The following is an 18,933-nucleotide window of genomic DNA, read 5'->3' on the forward strand; positions in this document are numbered from 1 at the left end:
TTCACGAATGTCTTCAATCTATTTCTAGCCATTTAATAGGTCAAAATTGTGATTTGAAAATAGATATTGTCTGTGTGTCTTACTTTTTAAAATGTGATTTTAAAATATATGTATTGTTGTGCCTTAATTTTATAGTGACGAAAACTTCTGTTAATAGTGATTTTATTACTGGATGTTTGAGTGAATGGCTGAAGTATCTAAGGGTAGTAAATAGAACAGTCATAATGAGGAAACATTTTAAGCCACGGGGAGACTTTAAAAAAAAATGATAACATTCTAAATGACATATTTGATAATTTGAGGTAAAAAGTAACAGAATTAGATGTTCGAAGCATCTGCTTGTCTAAATACCAAAAGATTAGGTCAGAAATGACGTTCCGTAAACTTTTTTCTTAAAGATTTTTAACTCTTAATTGAGCCACGCGCCTGACCCGGGGTGGGGGCAAAAAAAAGTTGGACGGTTGGGGGCCCGAAGTGGGTGGAGAGAGGGGACCCTGGATGCTTAGGGCATCGGTGCTTGCGGTCCTTGATGGTTCATACTCATGATCATCTCACTAATCCCATATTGTGTACTTATCTATTATAGCGACCACAGTCGAGAAGTAATGCCAGTTCATCTTGATGAGTCTATTACTTTCAACTTTTTTAGCGTTAAGTCACAAATTTCTATCTCATTTAATTCATATATTATATTGACAACACTGTTCAATAATACTTGTGTACTATACATAAAACACTCGAGAATTAAATTTATTTCATCTTGATGAATCTATTACTTTCAATTTTTTAGTATACTATAATGTTAAAGCATATTTTATATTGACACCGCTGCTTAACTGATACTTGTGTATTATAAAGAACACAGTCGAGAACCATGCTTTAAAAAGTACTGTTACGTTAGCCTCGAAACGCGAACAATATAAACAAAGTCTCAATGTGGTATTTTGACATTACTGATAACACAATACTTTGATTTCAATAAAATCCTGTTACATAAATTCAGGGTAAATTCAATGGAGGTAAACGATCATGTCCTGGTTGTATTCACTGAACCCGTTGCGTCACTCCCGTTAGTATTTCTGACTTCCTGATTGGAATAGACAGAGACAAATGATCTTGTACTACTTATATTCTAATACTCTGATTCGCTGTCATCTTGTACTGATAGAATTCTACCTCATTGGAGGTCAATGATCTTGTCCTGGTTGTATTCACTGAGCATGTTGCTTTACTCCCGTTAGTAGGTCAGTGCCCATATAGGGACTTCCCCCCGAAAGAGTTATCCCCTCTACTATCATCCATTCAAAAACTATGCTATATAAAAAACATTACTGCCAAAACCATATATTGGATCCCAATTCAAAAACATTGCACATTTTTGATTTAATTACTCATCATGTGGCGGGGCACTAAGTAATGTGATAAATTATATAACAGCTTTGCATACCAATGGATACCTTCGGGGAATTTATTCCCTCTACTTTTTTCTTTTAGCCTCGCACAACTTGAATTATAACTAGACACTTCATTACAGCTATTATACCACCTGAGTGGCAAAAAGGCCCAATGAGAAATAACGTGACTGTCAACGACTGCGTAGCAGGATACCAAAATGTTGTTAACAATAATTGTTCCTGTTTTTGTAAGTGGTGCATATACCCCGGTCTCTACACTGAACGCAACTTCAGTTACGAGTTGAAGCTTTAATGTTCCTGCCTTATTTTTCACTAAAAGATAGTCACCCTTTTCCACGTTTTTTGAAAAAGTTTTTGCAACCAGAGAATAAAACTGTAACTTGGATGCAAATGGATCGCCTTCGATATTACTGATCTCAGATATATTCTTTTCTCCAATACTTTTATCAATATTTTTGTTTTTGATCAATTCAGCCATGATTTCGTATTTGTTATTTTGTATCTTGAATATTAAATGACTGGCAGTTAATTCAAATGTTTCACACGTCTCTGTGGTTAACTTAACACACTGACGAATATCCCCCACATCTCGATCTAGAAATAAGAGAACTTCTCTATAAATCAGGCTGCCATATTCATCAGCAGCAAGTACTCGGTCACCAGCCCTCACATCCTGCATTTTGACTTGTCCACCGCCTTGAAGTGTAAGTAAAGAATACCCCGTAAAACAACCCTCGGATCTTGCTGCAGAGGATGATTCTAAAAAGATAAATATAAAATAAGAAATCTACCTAGAATGTTGACAAAATTTAATGTTCATGAGCTATTTGGTGAATAGATCGTTACTCAATTTATCAGAAAACAATAGGTACCAAACACACACCTATAATACTTCTGACAGCATTTGGAAAATTGGGTTTGTTAAAAGCTACCTTTTATGGGAGAGTCATATTCAAACAATTGATGATCCAATTTGTTTGTTGAGAGTGATACCAGTTTTAAACGAAGGAAGGAAGTGAATAGAGATAGAAAAATGTATGAATGAACGTTAGACTAGGAAAAATCCGTGTATAACTCGTTACTTGGAAAAATCCAAAAAATCTTATAAAATGAGTTTCTTCACTGATTGACATGTTTTTGCCCTTCGATCTTTATTTATTAACAATATTGTGTATTTAACTATTAGATCTAGGGAATAGGAGTCATCTGCGAACAAAATTAGAATTGACACTCAAACACTGCCTTTTTTACCTAATTCGACACAATTGTGCGCCATCCATAAGTTATTATTAATAACATGTACTAAAATAACATGTATTTTTTGTGTGTGTGTTTTTTTGTTTTTTTTTAAATACATTAATGTCTGTGTCAGAAGGCATTATGATGAAAAGTTGTAATATTGTGTAATATGGTACTTTTTAAAAAATCCCCAAAACAATCAAAATTTTCCATGTGTGTAATTATAGATAACAGCGGTTTTTCTGTTGTATTTGGTGACAATCCACTTAGACTGAGTGAGTGAAACTACATTGCTAGTACATTATAATTAAACATTTGATATATAGAGTTGGTTAGGTATTTAACAAAATGCGTTATGGGCAGCTTGCTTTCCATAGTTTTCTTCTGTAGTTGCCAAAATATTGTTTATAAAGTATTATATTATCTTAAGAGTCTTGTATATTTCATTGTGACTAACATTAATAATAATTATTATTAACATAACTTCAATTATTGTTTTTTTTATATATATAAAAATTAATTTTAAATTTTTTTTGTTTATATTATTTTAAAATTAGCTTTGGGGTGGGGGAGGGTCTTGGCGTTTCATTTGATTTTCTATCTACCATAAAACGGAATGGCACAAAAACCAACTTTTCCAATTGTGTTTCTTGAAATTTTAATAATTATGAATATTATTTGTTATATATAACTGAACGAAAGGAAAAGGACCATCTACCAAAATTGTTCACTGTATGCGCTATGCACTATAACAAAAAAAACGGGTCATCGGGACATGATTTTGGTAATAAACATGAAAGTTAACATAAATCAGTTTCACTAATATTCCAAGCTGCCTTTCTATCTTTTTTCACTAAGCACCATTAGCAAATTCACAATTTAATTTCCTAAGAATTTCCATCCATCTTCCAGATTTCAAAATTTTAATATCTCCAATTTAGTCAGTATGCGCGTCATGGTCAGGGAGTGGACTCTCAAATTATTTTGGTCATAAGCAATAACACCATAGAAGCATAGTCAAGCATACTTGATTTAGAGGTTTTGACCGAAATGTTGGCATTGTAATCTACGGTTTTCATTGGCTTTTATTATCCCCGTTTTACTCTTCTTTACGTCCTTTTTCGTTTTTTCATGATTAGCCAGTGTGGTCTCAGAAGTTTTCTATAAAGAGAAGTAGAAATCTGGTAGAAACAAAATGGCCAAGGCATTTCAGAATACTTGCATAACAGTTGAAATATCTAATCTAACAGCGGTACTTGTATGATATACCCACTACCGCTAAAGTTGTTCATGCGTTGACGCATTGTAAACTTTTTTTATCGCTAATTTTTTTCACCTTAGCGTTATAAAAGACATATTTAAGCGACAGAATCGATTTTAAATATTTATTTGTTACTTCTTTTTTGAACATTTGATGTTTATAGTGCATCATAGTTCACGATAACCCCTGTTTAATTTAAAACGGCGCGGCTTTAGCCCACCCCCCTAGGTTTCAACTATATATCAAAAAATTTTGTAAATATAGTTTTTTTTTTATCAGACTTTTTATATTATAATATTATTAACAGAACTTCAAGTCTTGATTGATAATGATTATAAAATGTAAGTACCCTAAAATTTATGTAGTCCTCATAGACTTAATTGTCAAAAATAGTAGTATTTTTTTTTTCATCCTATATCAACCTATACCATCGAGAAGAACAGTCAATATTTAGATCACAGCTGGGTTGGTAGGAAAATTTTTCCCCTTAGCTTTCATAACATCAAACATCAATAAAGGATTTGGAAGATTTATCCACTTACGATACAGATTGTTTTGACGATGAAGATATTTGCTCTTAAATATAGACAAACCTAACGGTTTGTACCCCGCGAAACCGGTGGCAAAATGCCAAGCTCATCAGAGGTTCTAACTCCGGCCCCAGTCCTACCTTCACTACAATCCTCTCACCCAGTTATTTCAGTATTCCCTGTTATTTTACAGTCACTTAGAAATAGCTTAGTCAAACCTGAACAGGTACAACCACATCACAGTACCACCAAGACAACAAAATGCTTCAAGTAAGAAAGGAAAGCTGAACAAAATTGCTCACTGACACTGATATATCAGTGAAAGCCAAGATAAAACCTACCTTTGCTATAAAGAACGCAAAGATGTTGGGAAAAAGAAGAAATTGAAGCAACAAAGCCAGAAAAACAAAGACGCAGGCTGTAAAGAGATTTGCTGACCAGATAGCACTGTGGTTGAAAATAAAACCGGAGACCGTTCCTTAACAAAGACCTTATAAAGTACTTTTATGCGTTTTATCCGCCTGAACACGAAATATCAATAACTTACAGGCCTCGCACCACTTAATGTGGGGACTCATTTCACGCCTGAAGACATAGTTTCTTGATCTTTGAACTATACTTAACACTATGACTATTTCGAAATTTTGTTCAGACGACTCTTTTTGAAATCTGGACATGTGATGGCGCCCAGCTGCCATCTGATTTTTAGTCACTTAAAAAGGGCACTAGAAGCTTGAATTTCAATTGGAATGCACCCTTTTCCGATCTTCCAGGATACTTATTTCAATAGGATTCCCCTAGAATAAACACAAACCAACACACAAAAAATAAATAAACTCGCATCCGTGATCATTCTTCTGACAAAACTTGCGCACTTCCAAAGTATTGCAGATACGAGCTTTAAACTTCTACAGTAAGGTTCTCTGGTACACTAAATATGAAGGTGGGATTTTAATTAAGATTCCTTGAATCTTAGGGGTGTTTATTCCTATTTCAAAAATCAGGCCAACTTTCTCAGGCTCGTGTCTTTTGAGGGGTGACATTAAAACTGATAAATTTTATATATTCAGAATCAGCATAGTAAAATAATAGTTTTCATGTACCTATTGATATTGAATCAATTTAAAAACTGAAGTTTTTTTAGAGCAAAGTTGAAACTTAAAAGGAACAAAAATTATTGATTCACATTCTTTCTAACATATATCAATAGAACTAGAACAAACAAACTAAATAATAAATTCCCCTATGTATGCACGACTATAGAAAACTAGCGCTTGACTAAAAACACATAAACGAAGTATAAGAAAAAGATTGTTGATTTCTTGGTTAAAAGTGAGTATGTAGCCTGACAACAATAAGCTTGTTTATAAGGCTTGGGATAGTCTTACACCAGCTGTGATATCAGTAAATTTCACTATACAATTGATATTATCTTAAAAACATTTTCATTAAAATTAAGGTTTTTTTAATAACCGCAAAGCCACTGAACAACATACACAAATAATCGATTTATTTATCAGCTAAAATTTTGTTCTCACCTGATTTAATACCAAGAGTTAGTAATAACAAGTCTTAGACTGTATTAAATACGTTTCAAACAGTTCTTGGTAACGAACTTTTAGTAAGGAGCGACCCGGCTCAATAGTAATCGAATCTCTAAAAACCGGATTTTTGATACTAATAGAAACATCAAAAGACTGAAATTTTATAAGGTTTTTTATAGAAAGCTTTGTCGTAGAAACTTCAAAAAGGGCTCAATCGATTGGAAATTTAAATTGCTATTGTCCGTTTTTATAGTCGAAAGTGATTGGAAAGCAATTAACACCCCTTCCAAGCCCACCATTCCCCCAAAACACATCTAATCAAAATTTGGTAATAGCTATTTTTTCCAACATAGTTGAAAGTTCTGGAAATTATATCTTTGAACCAGACACTCCCCCAAAGTCTTCAGGGCAAGGGTTATAGGTTATGCCCTGAGGGCAAATATGGTTCTTATGGAAGGTATACTACTGCTGCTACTACTACTAACAACTCACCGCAACATCAAGCCACCTTAGGCCGACACAGCTACGGACGCTCTTTCTCCATCCCAATCTATTCAAAGCCTCCCTTTTTACACCCTCCCATGAAGTACTTATTTCTTTTAAATCTTTAGTTACGACGTCCTCCCACCTCAGACGAGGAGGACCTGCTTTCCATTTAGCCCTAGACGGTTGGTCGAAAAGAACAATCTTCGAAAATCTGTCATCCCTCATCTGCACAACGTGCCCTAGCCATCTCAACCTGTCTTTTATTATGGCCCTAGAGAGCGGTATTGAACCACCTTGTTTGTACAGCCTATTGTTTTAAATACAGTAAGTCATCCGGGTACTCAGAACAATCCTTAAGCAATTTCTCTGGAAAACATCTAGCAAATCTTCATCCACTTTTCGTAGCGCCCATGTTTCAGAGCCATATTTTATAATGTCATTACTGTAACTTCTAATATTGTAATCTTGGTTTGGCAGACTTATCTTCCTCTTCTTCCAAACTTTTTTTAATTGTAAAAGAACATCTTGATCCTTGGCTATTCTATTTTTAACATTTTCACTGCTCCCACCATCTTTACTTGTAATACTATCAAGGTAAGTGGAGCTGCCCACTTGATCAATCTTTTCATCTTCACTTATTTCTAGCCTTAGCGACTTCGTCTTCTTAACATTAATTTTCAAACCTATTCAAGCACCCTGAACTCGAAAAACTTCTAAGAGTTCATTCATTTTGCTCACACTTTCCTCTAGGATGCTTAAATCATCAGCATAATCTAAGTCCAGGAGAGTTTTTCCTCCCCGTTTGATTCCGTGGTCTCCCATTGCCTTTCCTGTGTTCCTTCACAAAAAATCCATCAAAATAATCCATATAAAGGGAGATATAACACAGCCCTGCTTAACTCCTGATTTAATATAAAACCAGCTGCTAACCTCATTTCCTACCTTAACTGCAGCCTTCTTATTCTTGTACATAGCACTAATCACTTTAATGTATTTGTCTGGTATACCATTCAAAGATAAAACCTTTGCTATAGCTCTTCTATCAACAGAATCGAACGCTTGCTCATAATCTATAAAACTAAGGACCAAAGGTGTTTGACAACTCAGACACTTCTCAATTATTAATCTAAGAGTGACAATTTGGTCAACATATCCTCTAACTTTTCTACAACCACACTGTTCTTCTCTTAAAACTTTGTCTACGGCATGTCTCAGTGTAAAACGTATCATATTACTAAGTAATTTGCTACCTACAGAGGCCAGGCTAATGCCTCGATAATTACCGCACTCACTTTTATCACCTTTCTTATCAAGTGGCTTAACTAAGGTTTTCCTAAGATCATTTGGTACTTCACCTTTTTCAAAAATAATATTCATAATCTTCAGTAACTTGTTTCTAACCTCAGAGACACCATATTTAAGAAACTCATTTACTACCCTATCAGCACCTGGAGCTTTATCATTTTTAATCTTTTTAGTACTGTCATTAATTCTTCCTCACAAAACAAATATTCCCTCACATCAAAGGTATCACAAACTTTTTAATTTTCCTCTATATCTTTAACTGTAACTCTATCTCGGTTTAGCAAATTCTTAAAATGTTCTGCCCATCTCTTTTTAATTCTTTCCTTATCGCTAATTGTGGCCCCATTTCTATCTTTAACTGGGCTTTAACTTTAACTTTAACTATCTTTAAAGTCCGGATTGACTACTCCCTTTCAATTTAGTGACATGCCAGTACAATATTTTACTATTATGCCGTCTAGCTGCATCTTCCAGATCCTCGGCAATGTTATCCATGGCATCCACTTCACACCTCCTTAGTTCAAATTTTAATGCGTTCTCCATTCTCTTTACATTCCTTTTGTTTTCATATGATCTATGACTCAAATAATTCTTGTACAAGTCCTTTCTCCTTTCTGTTAAAGATAAAGCTTTTTCACTAATATTTTTAGTTGCAGTCCTAGCTTTTTTCCCTACGACACCTTCAGCAACTTCAAAAATTATTTTTCTAAAATTATCCCAACCATCTTCTGCACTATCAAATTTTAAACTCTTAAGTTTAGTATTCAACTGTTCCTGGAAAGTTTCTCTCAAATTCTCATCCTGGAGTCTACCAACATAATATGAAAGATCTTAAGCCGAACTGGCCAGCCATGAAAAAAACAAACAAAGATAAATATCTAAATGAAAAAAAAAAAGACGAGACTGTGGCCAGTGGAGAGAAAAGAAAAGGCAAATGTAAAACAACGCGGATATTTCGCCTGTATCCAAACAAGGCGACTTCAGCACAAAAGAAACACAAAAAAAAACAGGATAAAAAAAAAACAAGATAAAACTAAAAACCAATAAAACCACCACCAAAAAAAGAAAATTAAATTTTCATTATTTTTTTTGTGGTGGTTTTTTTGGTTTTTATTTTTATCTTGTTTTTTTTATCCTGTTTTTCTTGTGTTTCTTTTGTGCTGAAGACGCCTTGTTTGGATACAGGTGAAATATCCGCATTGTTTTACAACTGTCTTTTCTTTTCTTTCCACTGGCCACAATCTCGTTTGTTTGTTGTTTTTTTTTTCATTGTGATTTTTATATTTTTTTGTTTTTACCAAAATCATAAATTACTGAGAGGTAGTTACCCTTCCGAAATTTGAGCTTGAAATTAAACCTTGACACAACAAGATGGTGAATTTCACTTTGAAAATCAATAACAGCACTCCTATATGCCCTAGTATCCTGTATTGATCCTGCCATTCTTCGGCTTACTATAACATAATCAATAAGGTTTACTGCCTTACCATTACGCAAATACCATGTTAATTTATGAACCATTTTATAACCAAACACCGTGTTGGTTACAACTAGATTGTTATACCTATAAAATTGCAAAAGTCTGTATTCATTACTATTTTCTTTCCCTACACCAAATTTACTTTGGCTAGGATACCATCTATGCCTATTTCTACCGACCTTGGTGTTAAAATCTCCCATTAAAAACATCATAATTCTACCTGGGAGCCTGTCTATTTGCTCCTGTAACTGTAAGTAAAATTCATCTGAGTCACTAGTATCTCCGTCAGTCGGTTCTACAGGGGTGTATACTACTATAAATGATACTTTGAACTTTTTAGTCATAAAATTAACAATTAGTACTCTATTATTAATACCTTACCAGCCTAAATGAGACTTAGCAGCTACCTTATTCATCATGAGCCCTACTCCCTGTCTATGTACCCCATCCTTCCTGCCTGAGTAAACAAATTCTATATCACCTAATCCCAAGCTTTCTACTCCTGGGATATGAGTTTCTGAAACTCCTAATAGAGTCCAGTTTGAATCGTCTAAATTCGTCAATCAAAATGTTGATACAATGGTCATTTTTTAACGTTGTAACATTCCAAGTTCCAATTTTCATGTTTTTTACATCATTGAAATCATTTTGGCTTCAGGGAAAGCCATGATTCCAGATACCAGTGCAGGACGAGGATCAGATATCTTCTCAAGTTTACACCAAAGTGTTTAAGTCGGCTTAGAATCGGACAGCAAGAAGTCCCTCTGGCCTCCATGAATGGAGGCTTTGTGCAATCCTTCGCCCATCTTGGTCAAAACATGGTTTTCATCACTTGGCGATGCTCTTCTATCAACAAGAGTAGAAATCCTGCATAGAAAATCTCAAGCCTATTACATCCAACTCATTATATATTCATGCCTACAAATATTATGCTACTACAAGGAGGCAATCCATAGTAGATAAATTAGCTAGGAAGAGGTTTTTTAGCCTGAAGACGCCCTTTAAAACACACAAAACCCCAAAGAATTATCCATTGATAAGAATCTCTTGCGAATGCTGTGTCGTTTAATAGGCTATAACTCCTCTAGGGGTGCCACTCCTCAAGTAGGAGTAGAATTGACCACAAGGTCCCCAGTTTTGCAGGTACCCCGAAAGGGTTGGGGCCAGCCTTTGCAGAGGCTGTTGTCCAAATATCTGGATCTTATGCCCAATCACAGTTGTCCTCCTATAGAGGCTCCTCCCACGATGGTGTTCTGCATCACCATGCAATTTAACCCATAACTGGGAGAAGGTTTGTAACTCATGGGACTTGTGGATACACCTACTGAGTGTACATTCAAGGGACCTTCTTCCTCCTCCACCTGCACTTATGTCCCCAGGTGAGGGTGCCCCTGTTTTTATTATGGACTCCCAGGGACAAGGTCTTTCCTTGGTCAGTGCCTCCTATGGAGGTACCCTGCATATTTTTAGGGTGTTCCCCTATTGCCACCTGGGGACATTCTGAGTGGCCTGGAGGAGGCCAGCTAAGTAGACCTATCTGAAAATCATCTAACATTGCTAAGGATAACAGATGCAAGTTGAGCTTATGCATCCTGGCTTCTTTAAAACTAAAAGCTAAGTAAGCCTATTGCTATTGATAACAGATGTAGGTTGAGCTTATGCATCCTTGCTTCTTAAAACTAAAATCTAAGTAGTCATGCCTGAAAATCATATAAACTTGCTAAGCATAACAGATTCAGTTTCAGCTTATGCATCCTTACTTCTTAAAACTAAAATCTAAGTAGACCTACCTAAAAATCATCTAACCTTGCTAAGCATAACAGATACAGGTTGAGTTTATGCATCCTTGCTTCTTAAAACTAAAGGCTAAGTAGGCCTACCTGAAAATCTTCTAACCTTGCTAAGCATAACAGATGCAGGTCGAGCTTATGAATCCTTACTTCTCACTAAAAGCTAAGTAGACCTGCCTGAAAATCATATAACCTTGCTAAGCATAACAGACAGTGCTTCCACTTTGTTCCTACTAGATTTCTGTTCCGTCTTTTTGAAAATTCTGAAAAATCCGACACCCGACCACAGATAATCCGACTATTTTTCAGACACCTTGGTGGTTCGAAATCCGACAAATTTCCGACTCGAACCGAAAAATATGACAAAAATCCGACTTCAAGAACGAAGCTTCTCATTTTCTACACTATTTTTAGACCTTCAGAACGGCTCAAAATGGTTTCTCAAACGTCTTCTTCTGCAAATTATTTTTGCGATTTCAGCTTGCTGTTGTGTTAGCCTGAAAAGAATGCAGTGAGTAACCTTTCAGTTCCGCGATCTGATCCCGCTACTCCCACTTTCATCCTTTTGGCCCTTCTTTTAGCACGCAGCCGCGCTAGAAATTCCTTGCGCTGACGACACAGCTATTTGCGGTTCAGACGCCGTAGACTATTAGCCAAGACACTACGTTTTCAAAACGCCGTCAACCACTTCAAGAAGAAAAAGAAGTTGCACCGAATTCGGAATTTCGACGAAAAACCGAAATTTTGAACCAGAATCCCTCTTTTGGGCGTAAAAAAAGCCTGTTTATTTTGTTTTCCATACTATTTTACCTTCGGCTTTGCCTTATTTTTCCATTGGTTCAAATGACCGAGAGCAACTTCTACTTCTTCTTGAGCTGCTGTGCGGCAATCTTGACCACGTTTTAGACAGTATCATACCTTATGGGCCTAATGGTCCAGTCCAATACAGTCTCTCTACGAAGGCGACGAACGCGGTGACGATTTCAAAAATGCTTAGCTACTCATGAGTATTCATTTATTGGAAAACTGGTATTAAAAATCAGACTATTAGTGTAAACAAGTATGGCAGTTTTTGGCTATAGTTTCACATATTCAAAAGAAGAAAAAATAAACAAAACAAAAAACGCTGCAGCTGCTGCATTGTAGATTGCACAAGTCCATAGGTCTATGCCCGAACGAGCGATGTAAGCCTGATTGTAGAAGCATAAGAAAATGTATTTCGTTTCCGCTCTCAAAATCAGCCCGGCGATTTTCGCCGTGTACGAGACATCCGAAACATTGGACAAGTAATGCAAAGCAGGGTTTTTGATTTTGTTTTCTTTTAGGAGAGATAATTGTAGCTTAAACATTCACTTTTGCTCCTTACCCTCTTATGTCGTTCATCTGCACCTAACTTAAACTAAAGCTGCAGTTCCACTAGACTGAGCACACTCGTCTGCCGTCGCGTTTGCTCTAATACACTTGAGTCGTTTTAAGAGGCGAGCATCGACCTCTAAGTCGCGGGATAAATGTTTATTTATTTTCATGCCAGACTTGGCCTGCATGATAGAGATAAGGGTCACACTGTTCAGCGAATTCCTATGATCTGTTTTCACGTCTTTCAACGTAGAAAAGAACCGCTACAACTGCTTTAGAAAGTGGGAAGGTCAAATGATGCTGAACAACCACAAATATGTTGGAGAATCTGTGCGCACCATTTGGTATCTTCAAAGAAGCCACATAGAGCCAGAAATGACAGACGTCTGTCACATCTAGAAGATCGATGGTCAGGAGACTCCCCCAGTCTTCTATTATTTTTCGTGCATCCCAAGATGGTGCCTTATACCGCTGAAGGATCTTTTGGAGAAGAGTGACAGCACCGATATCCAAAGCTTTCTCAGGGTCAAGTATACCGCACAATTTAAACAGTTCATCTTCAAATGAAAATCGCTGCTTGGTTTGCTTCACCGCCTCTGCATACAACTTCCGAGCACATTCATAGATGACTATAACTTCACGTTCATCTGCTTTTGTACTCGGGTCTGATTGCAAGGTCTGAAGAGACTCGTGAGCTGCAACTCCCAAATACACATCTTCCACTGCAAGGTATTCACTTGTGTTGTCGGGGTCAACACTCAAAGGCGAGGTTGATCTGACGTAGCTGGTCTTCATGAAATTCATTGCCAGTTTTCTCAAGAGTATCTCCACCTCTAATTTTATTTTGTGAAACAACGGGTTTTCACTTTGGAAAAGCATATTGAGATCTGTAAACAGCTCCAGTACATAGAGCTGGAATTCAAGCTGAATCCGAAGCAGTGGATTCTTTAGGGCTTGCCATGCCCTGTCGTTTGCGTGAGTGGGATCTTCATTTACTACTAACTGAAAGTAGCTACAAAGTGCATCCCAATTCTGTAATAGTCGCTGAACGCACATCCGAAGTGATACCCAACGTGTCTGACCTGGGGCAAGCACATTCAGGACTGGGTTGTCAGTAAATAGCTGATGTAGTTCAAACTCAGAGCGCCTTTTGACACTCATTCTGAAGTGATTATATATAGTCCTACATAGATTTTCCAGTTGCTTCGGCAATTGTTTGGAAGCATGAGAAGCCACCAAATGAATGGAATGGCTGCTGCACTTGACACACATCACAGATGGGAATTTTTCTTTGATTCTGCTGACAACGGAGTTCTCACACCCAAACATATTATTGCAAGTGTCAGCACAGAACCCAACCCAGTTCTCCGTAGGTATCTTTTTATCTTCAAGGACTTTGCTTAGCATATTGAAAATATTTTCCGGCTTCCCTTCGGAACATTTAACCATACCTAGAAGGTCGACTTCTACGTCGAAATCCTTATTGCAGAACAAAACTGCACTTGCAAGTTGTTTTTTTACTGCCACATCAGTTGTCTCATCAATAATGATAGAAAAAGGCGTCAATCTCAACTGATCACACAGAACTTCATTGTATTACGGTCCTAATGCCTGTCTGATCACATTTGTCACATTTTGCTTGCACAGCCTAATTTTTTCAACAACAGCCTTGTGTGGTAAAGTTTTCAAAAAAGGTACAAGAGTTTCTACAAATGATAAAGGCAGATTGTTTTCGACAATGAAATCAGCCAACATGGCCTTTAGGCTCTCTTCTTCGTTTTTGTCTGTAGTAAGGACATGATCAATCCTTGTAGTGAGCTTTCTTGGAGCCTCTAATTTCCTTACACTTTCACTGTGCTTCGCACTCTTTGCATGTTTTCGAAGTTTAGATTAACCACAAAACAAGGACTACCTGCAGTGTGAACAGAAAGTCTTTTCATCAGAAGACTTGTCCTTTGCGAGACACCGTTCAAATGCAGGAACGTTCAGCCAGCTGTGTCTGAATTTGGCTGTTTTCCTCTGAGCCTTCTTTCTTCGGAAGGATCTTTTTTCTTCTCCCTTTCTTTTCCGCCTTTCTTCCCCACTAAGATATTCAATGTCAGTTTCAGAAGATGAAGAGCTGTCCGACATGATGGTACTTCCTGCAACAAGACTTGATAAGTAAAATGTATTAAGTGTATCCAACAGTTCGTGGTAACGAACTGTAAGTAAGGACTGACCCAGCTCAATAGTAACTAAAACTCTAAAAAACGGAATTTTGATACCAATAGATAAATCAAAAGAATCAGATTTTTATGCTGATTTCAAATATATAAGTTTCATCAAATTTAGCCTTACTAATCAAAAGTTACGTGCCTGAGAAAATTTGGCTGATTTTTGAAAAAAGGGAGAAAGACCACCTAAAAGCTATAGAACCTTAATGAAAACCACACCATCATATTCAGCATATAAGATAACCCTACTGTTGAGGTTTCAAGCACCTATCTACAAAAATGGGGAATTTTGTATTTTTTGTCAGAAGAAAGATCACAGATGCGTGTTTATTTATTTTTTTTTGTTTTTTTTTTCCCAGGGGTGATCGTATCGACCCAGTGGTCCTAGAATATCGTGGGAGGCCTCGTTGGAACGGAAATGAAAAGCTCTAGTGCCCTTTTTAAGTTACCAAAAAGATCGAAGGTCAAATAACCCCCATTCATGCCCATTTTTCCCCAAAGACACCCAATCAAAAGCTTGAGATAGCCATTTAAATCAGCATAGTTGAAAGGTAAAATCACTATGCCTTATAATATAAAAAATACCCCAATACCCCATGGGATAAAGACTGTAAGCTACACAATTTGCCCCTTGCTGAAATATAGTATTTATTATCAGGACATATACGGCATTTTTTGAAGGGGGGGGGGGTTCCACGACAAGAATTTTTGTCAGGAGGGAAATTTCTGGGGAGAATTTCTCAGAATAAATTTTACAAGGAAGAGGGTATTTTCTGGAAAGATTTTAAAAACGGTAAGAAACTAAATATAAAAAAAAGCAACTCAACTGAAACTAATTAGCAACATTAAAACTTAAAACGAACAGGAATTGTCCCGTATATTAGGGGGATACCCCTTCCTCCACCCTCGCCTTTTACACTAAAGATCACTTTTTGTCACAATTGTTTATGAAGACTGCTCAAGCCCAGGAGCAAATCTCCAGAATTTTTATTGGGGGTGGGGTGGGGGGGCAGAAGGGTCCATATCTGGATAGTCAAAGGGCATGGGATGTATAATATTTTTTCTCCACATTATTGGGGGGGGGGCGTTATATGGGAGGATATTTCCATGAAGGAGGTTTTCATGGGGGAAGGGACATTGCTATGAAGGGGATGCTAGATTTCCCATCATTATTAAAGAAAAAGATCAGAAATTAAATAAAAAAAAAGTTTTCAACTGAAAGTAAGGAGCAACATCAAAACTTAAAACGAACAGAAAGTATTACGTATAAGATTGGGTTCACCCCCTAGTGAATACCTCGCTCTTTAAGCCAATGATTTTTTTGTAATTTCATAAGAGCTATTTATTCTAATTAACGGCCTTTGTGATTAAGGGGTCATTTTTTAGAGAATTGGTACAAAATTCGAACTTTAGCGTAAAGAACAAGGTATTGACTAGGGGACAAACCCCCTAATATATGTATTGAAATCTATGAATATAGAAGTTCATTACGCAAGTTAATTGGTAAGTTACGTATATTTATTACTAATAAAAACGTTCGTAACTAAATTAAACAAGTTTCGAGAAAGCCATTTAACCAAATAAAAGTAAAATTAGTATACAAATTTTGTTTTAATTATTCATGTACGGTGAGCCAATATCAAAACCTGCATTAATTCAAAAACGTTCAAAAATTAAATAAAAAAACAAGTTTTTTTAACTGAAAGTAAGGAACGACGTCGAAACTTAAAACGAACAGAAATTATTCCGTATATGAAAGGGGCTGTCCCCTCCTCAACGCCTCACTCTTTACGCTAAAGTTTGACTTTCTCACAACTCTATTTTTTTAAACAATAAAAAACCTTCGCGTAAAGAGCGAGGCGTTGAGGAGGGGACAGCCCCTTTCATAAACGGAATAATTTCTTTGGGTATATTGTTTAAAAAACGATCAGAAATTAAATTAAAAAAAACACGTTTTTCAAACTGAAAGTAAGGAACAATGTTGAAACTTAAAGCGAACAGAAATTATTCCGTATATGAAAGGGGCTGTCCCCTCCTCAACGCCATGGTCTTTACGCTAAAGTTTGACTTTCTCACAACTCTTATTTTTTTAAAAAATAAAAAAATTTAGCATAAAGAGCGAGGCACTGAGGAGGGGACAGCCCCTTTCATATACGCAATAATTTCTGTTCGTTTTAAGTTTTAACGTCGTTCCTTACTTTCAGTTTAAAAAACTGTTTTTTTTTAATTACATCACAGGATCTATAAAGTATGCTTTACTTCAAAAAGTAAGAAATTCACTGTCTCTTCACTGTTGAAAGCTGGTCTTCTTAAATCAGAATTTCATTTTAACAGAGATATTAACAAAAGATGAAACTTTGAAGCACATTGAATAGTTGTGTAGATTATATTTAATTAATCTCTTATATGACAATTTTGCTGTTTTCAATACAGTTTGACTGAATAATTGTAGCTTTCTTGATCTCAATAGTTAAAAAAAATAAAAGAAAAAACGAATGTGAATGTACGATAGTCAGAGTAGCCTTAAAGGAAATTGAAACCCTCTTAACCTTTTAAACCTTCCTTGTAGGATATCCTAGTTATAGCCAGTCAGGAACTCTACTCTTTTGAGACTATCGCGCAATAGAGCTAACTTGCCTGATAAGTGGATATGCTACTACTTAGTGATAGTGAATGCCCAAAACGAGATACAGTCCCGAGAGAGCTAATTTCCACTTAGGAGAAGATCTACCAATTTTTCTCCTAAGTGGAAGTTAGCTGTGCTTGGGAATAATTTCACTTTGGGCATTACTGACAAGAGACAGAGGTAAAGTTCCACCAAATCATATTATTGAGCTAGGAAGAAAGTGAACGCACTATTCGATGCCTTTTTTTGTGCTGATTACAAATATAGTAATAGTTTCTGTGGGAAATGAATTTCAGCCCCCCCTATATATGCCAATTCAGGGTTAAGTTAGGTTAGGCTGTATAAATATATACCCTGAATTGCCATATGTAGGGGGGGGCTGAAATTCATTTCCGATAGAAATGATTACTATATTCGTAATCAGCATAAAAAAGGCATCGAGTGGTATATTCACTTTATGCGTAAGTCAATAATATTTTTTGGTAGAAATTTACTGAGACAGATTCTGTCATTAGAGGAAGTTGCCTGGGCTGGCTGATGATCACAAAATAGTAGAGTTCCTGACTGGTTAGCTATAGCCTACTGCTCAGAGAAAGTCTTTTTTTTTCTCCTTTCATACCTCGGTTCCAGACACATGCAGCCCATGCAGGGTACTTGTAGGCTATCCTGCTTGGTGCAGAATCCATTTATTCTGTCCTGAGTGGCCACAGTGCTGATCAGGATAGCTATGATGGTTCAAGTGTGCTTTGCAGATCAGTTCTGGAAAAATTGTGGGTAATTTCTCTGTTAGAATTAAACTTGACTTCAAGAAGATTGCCAGAATTACCAGTCTTTTACCGATCTACATACCTAGACCCAGACCCAACTTGCATTCTTCTTTTGAGCAGGCTATTTTGAGATTTTAAAACATTCTGAACCTGTGAAGAAAATGGTGTCACTAAACCATGGTGGCCTAGCTCTCCTGTAGGCTACTATGTTGGCAATAGACTTTCTAATCTTATACTGGCATTGGAAAAAAGTCTCACCTTAACTTTCCTCAGATCTTGAAATTAACAGAAATGAAGCGCAGCATGCGTAATTTTTCAAAAATTGTGCCTTGTCAAACTGTCGCCGCTAACACTAATGACTTTCTAAAAATCCCTACTAGAATTGGCCTTCTAATTTTACTCGTTTGAAAATTCTTTTTTATTGGAGTTGGAGACTCCAGTAGTCTAGAAAAACACAAAAATCTGAAAAATATCCGTTTTTTACTGAAAATCCGACAAAATTCCGAAGTCCGACACGATGTTTTTTTGTCCGACAAGAGGGCCGAAAATCCGACAATGTCGGAAAAATCCGACAAAGTGGAAGCACTGATAACAGATGAAGGTTGATCTGATGCATCATTGCTTCTTAAACTAAAAGCTAAGTAGACCTGTCTGAACATCATATAACCTTGCTAAGCATAACAGATGAAGGTTGAGCTGATGCATCATTTCTTCTTAAGACTAAAATCTAAGTAGACATATGGACATATGTGAAAATCATCTAACCTTGCTAAGCACAACAGATACAGGTTGAGCTTATACATCCTTACTTCTTAAAATTAAAATCTAGAGGGCAGGTGTTGTAAGTTATGCCCTTGGGGAATATATGGTTCCTTTTGAAGGGATGCTCGTAAAAAATTCAGAGATGTCTCATTTGATTGG

The 18,933-nt window shown here is 36.4% G+C and overlaps 2 protein-coding genes across 6 annotated transcripts in view; one reads left to right on the plus strand and one right to left on the minus strand.

Annotated features, from left to right (window-relative positions):
- LOC148940863 (uncharacterized) overlaps nucleotides 1–18,933 on the plus strand; it is a 226,281-nt gene that overhangs the window by 156,972 nt on the left and 50,376 nt on the right. The window lies entirely within an intron of this gene.
- Nucleotides 1,335–18,708, minus strand: LOC148940867 (sonic hedgehog protein-like). 5 transcript variants are annotated; one of them, XM_089104740.1, is made up of 2 exons: nucleotides 18,680–18,708; nucleotides 1,335–2,174 (listed from the first exon to the last, which is right to left on the minus strand). In XM_089104740.1, exon 2 carries the CDS (start codon nucleotides 2,092–2,094, stop codon nucleotides 1,384–1,386), a length of 711 nt encoding a protein of 236 aa, XP_088960866.1. In that variant the 5' UTR covers nucleotides 2,095–2,174; nucleotides 18,680–18,708; the 3' UTR covers nucleotides 1,335–1,383. The 5 variants fall into 5 exon arrangements, with proteins under 5 accessions (XP_088960866.1, XP_088960862.1, XP_088960861.1 ...); XM_089104736.1 differs by lacking the exon at nucleotides 18,680–18,708 and adding an exon at nucleotides 11,157–11,261; XM_089104735.1 differs by lacking the exon at nucleotides 18,680–18,708 and adding an exon at nucleotides 11,141–11,261.

Source organism: Artemia sp. Qi Xiang Cuo, chromosome 19, assembly GCF_049724085.1.
Source record: "Artemia sp. Qi Xiang Cuo chromosome 19, ASM4972408v1, whole genome shotgun sequence".
Classification (NCBI taxonomy): Eukaryota; Metazoa; Arthropoda; class Branchiopoda; order Anostraca; family Artemiidae; genus Artemia; species Artemia sp. Qi Xiang Cuo.

Bases quoted from the DNA above. Each gene is read 5' to 3' on its own strand.
- LOC148940867 (XM_089104735.1), bottom strand. From the start codon at position 11,168: ATGCTTAGCAAGGTTAGAAGATTTTCAG. The intron at 2,175-11,140 runs GTAGGCCTACTT...TTATCTTTTTAG, and splicing joins CAAGGTTAGAAGATTTTCAG to AATCATCCTCTGCAGCAAGA.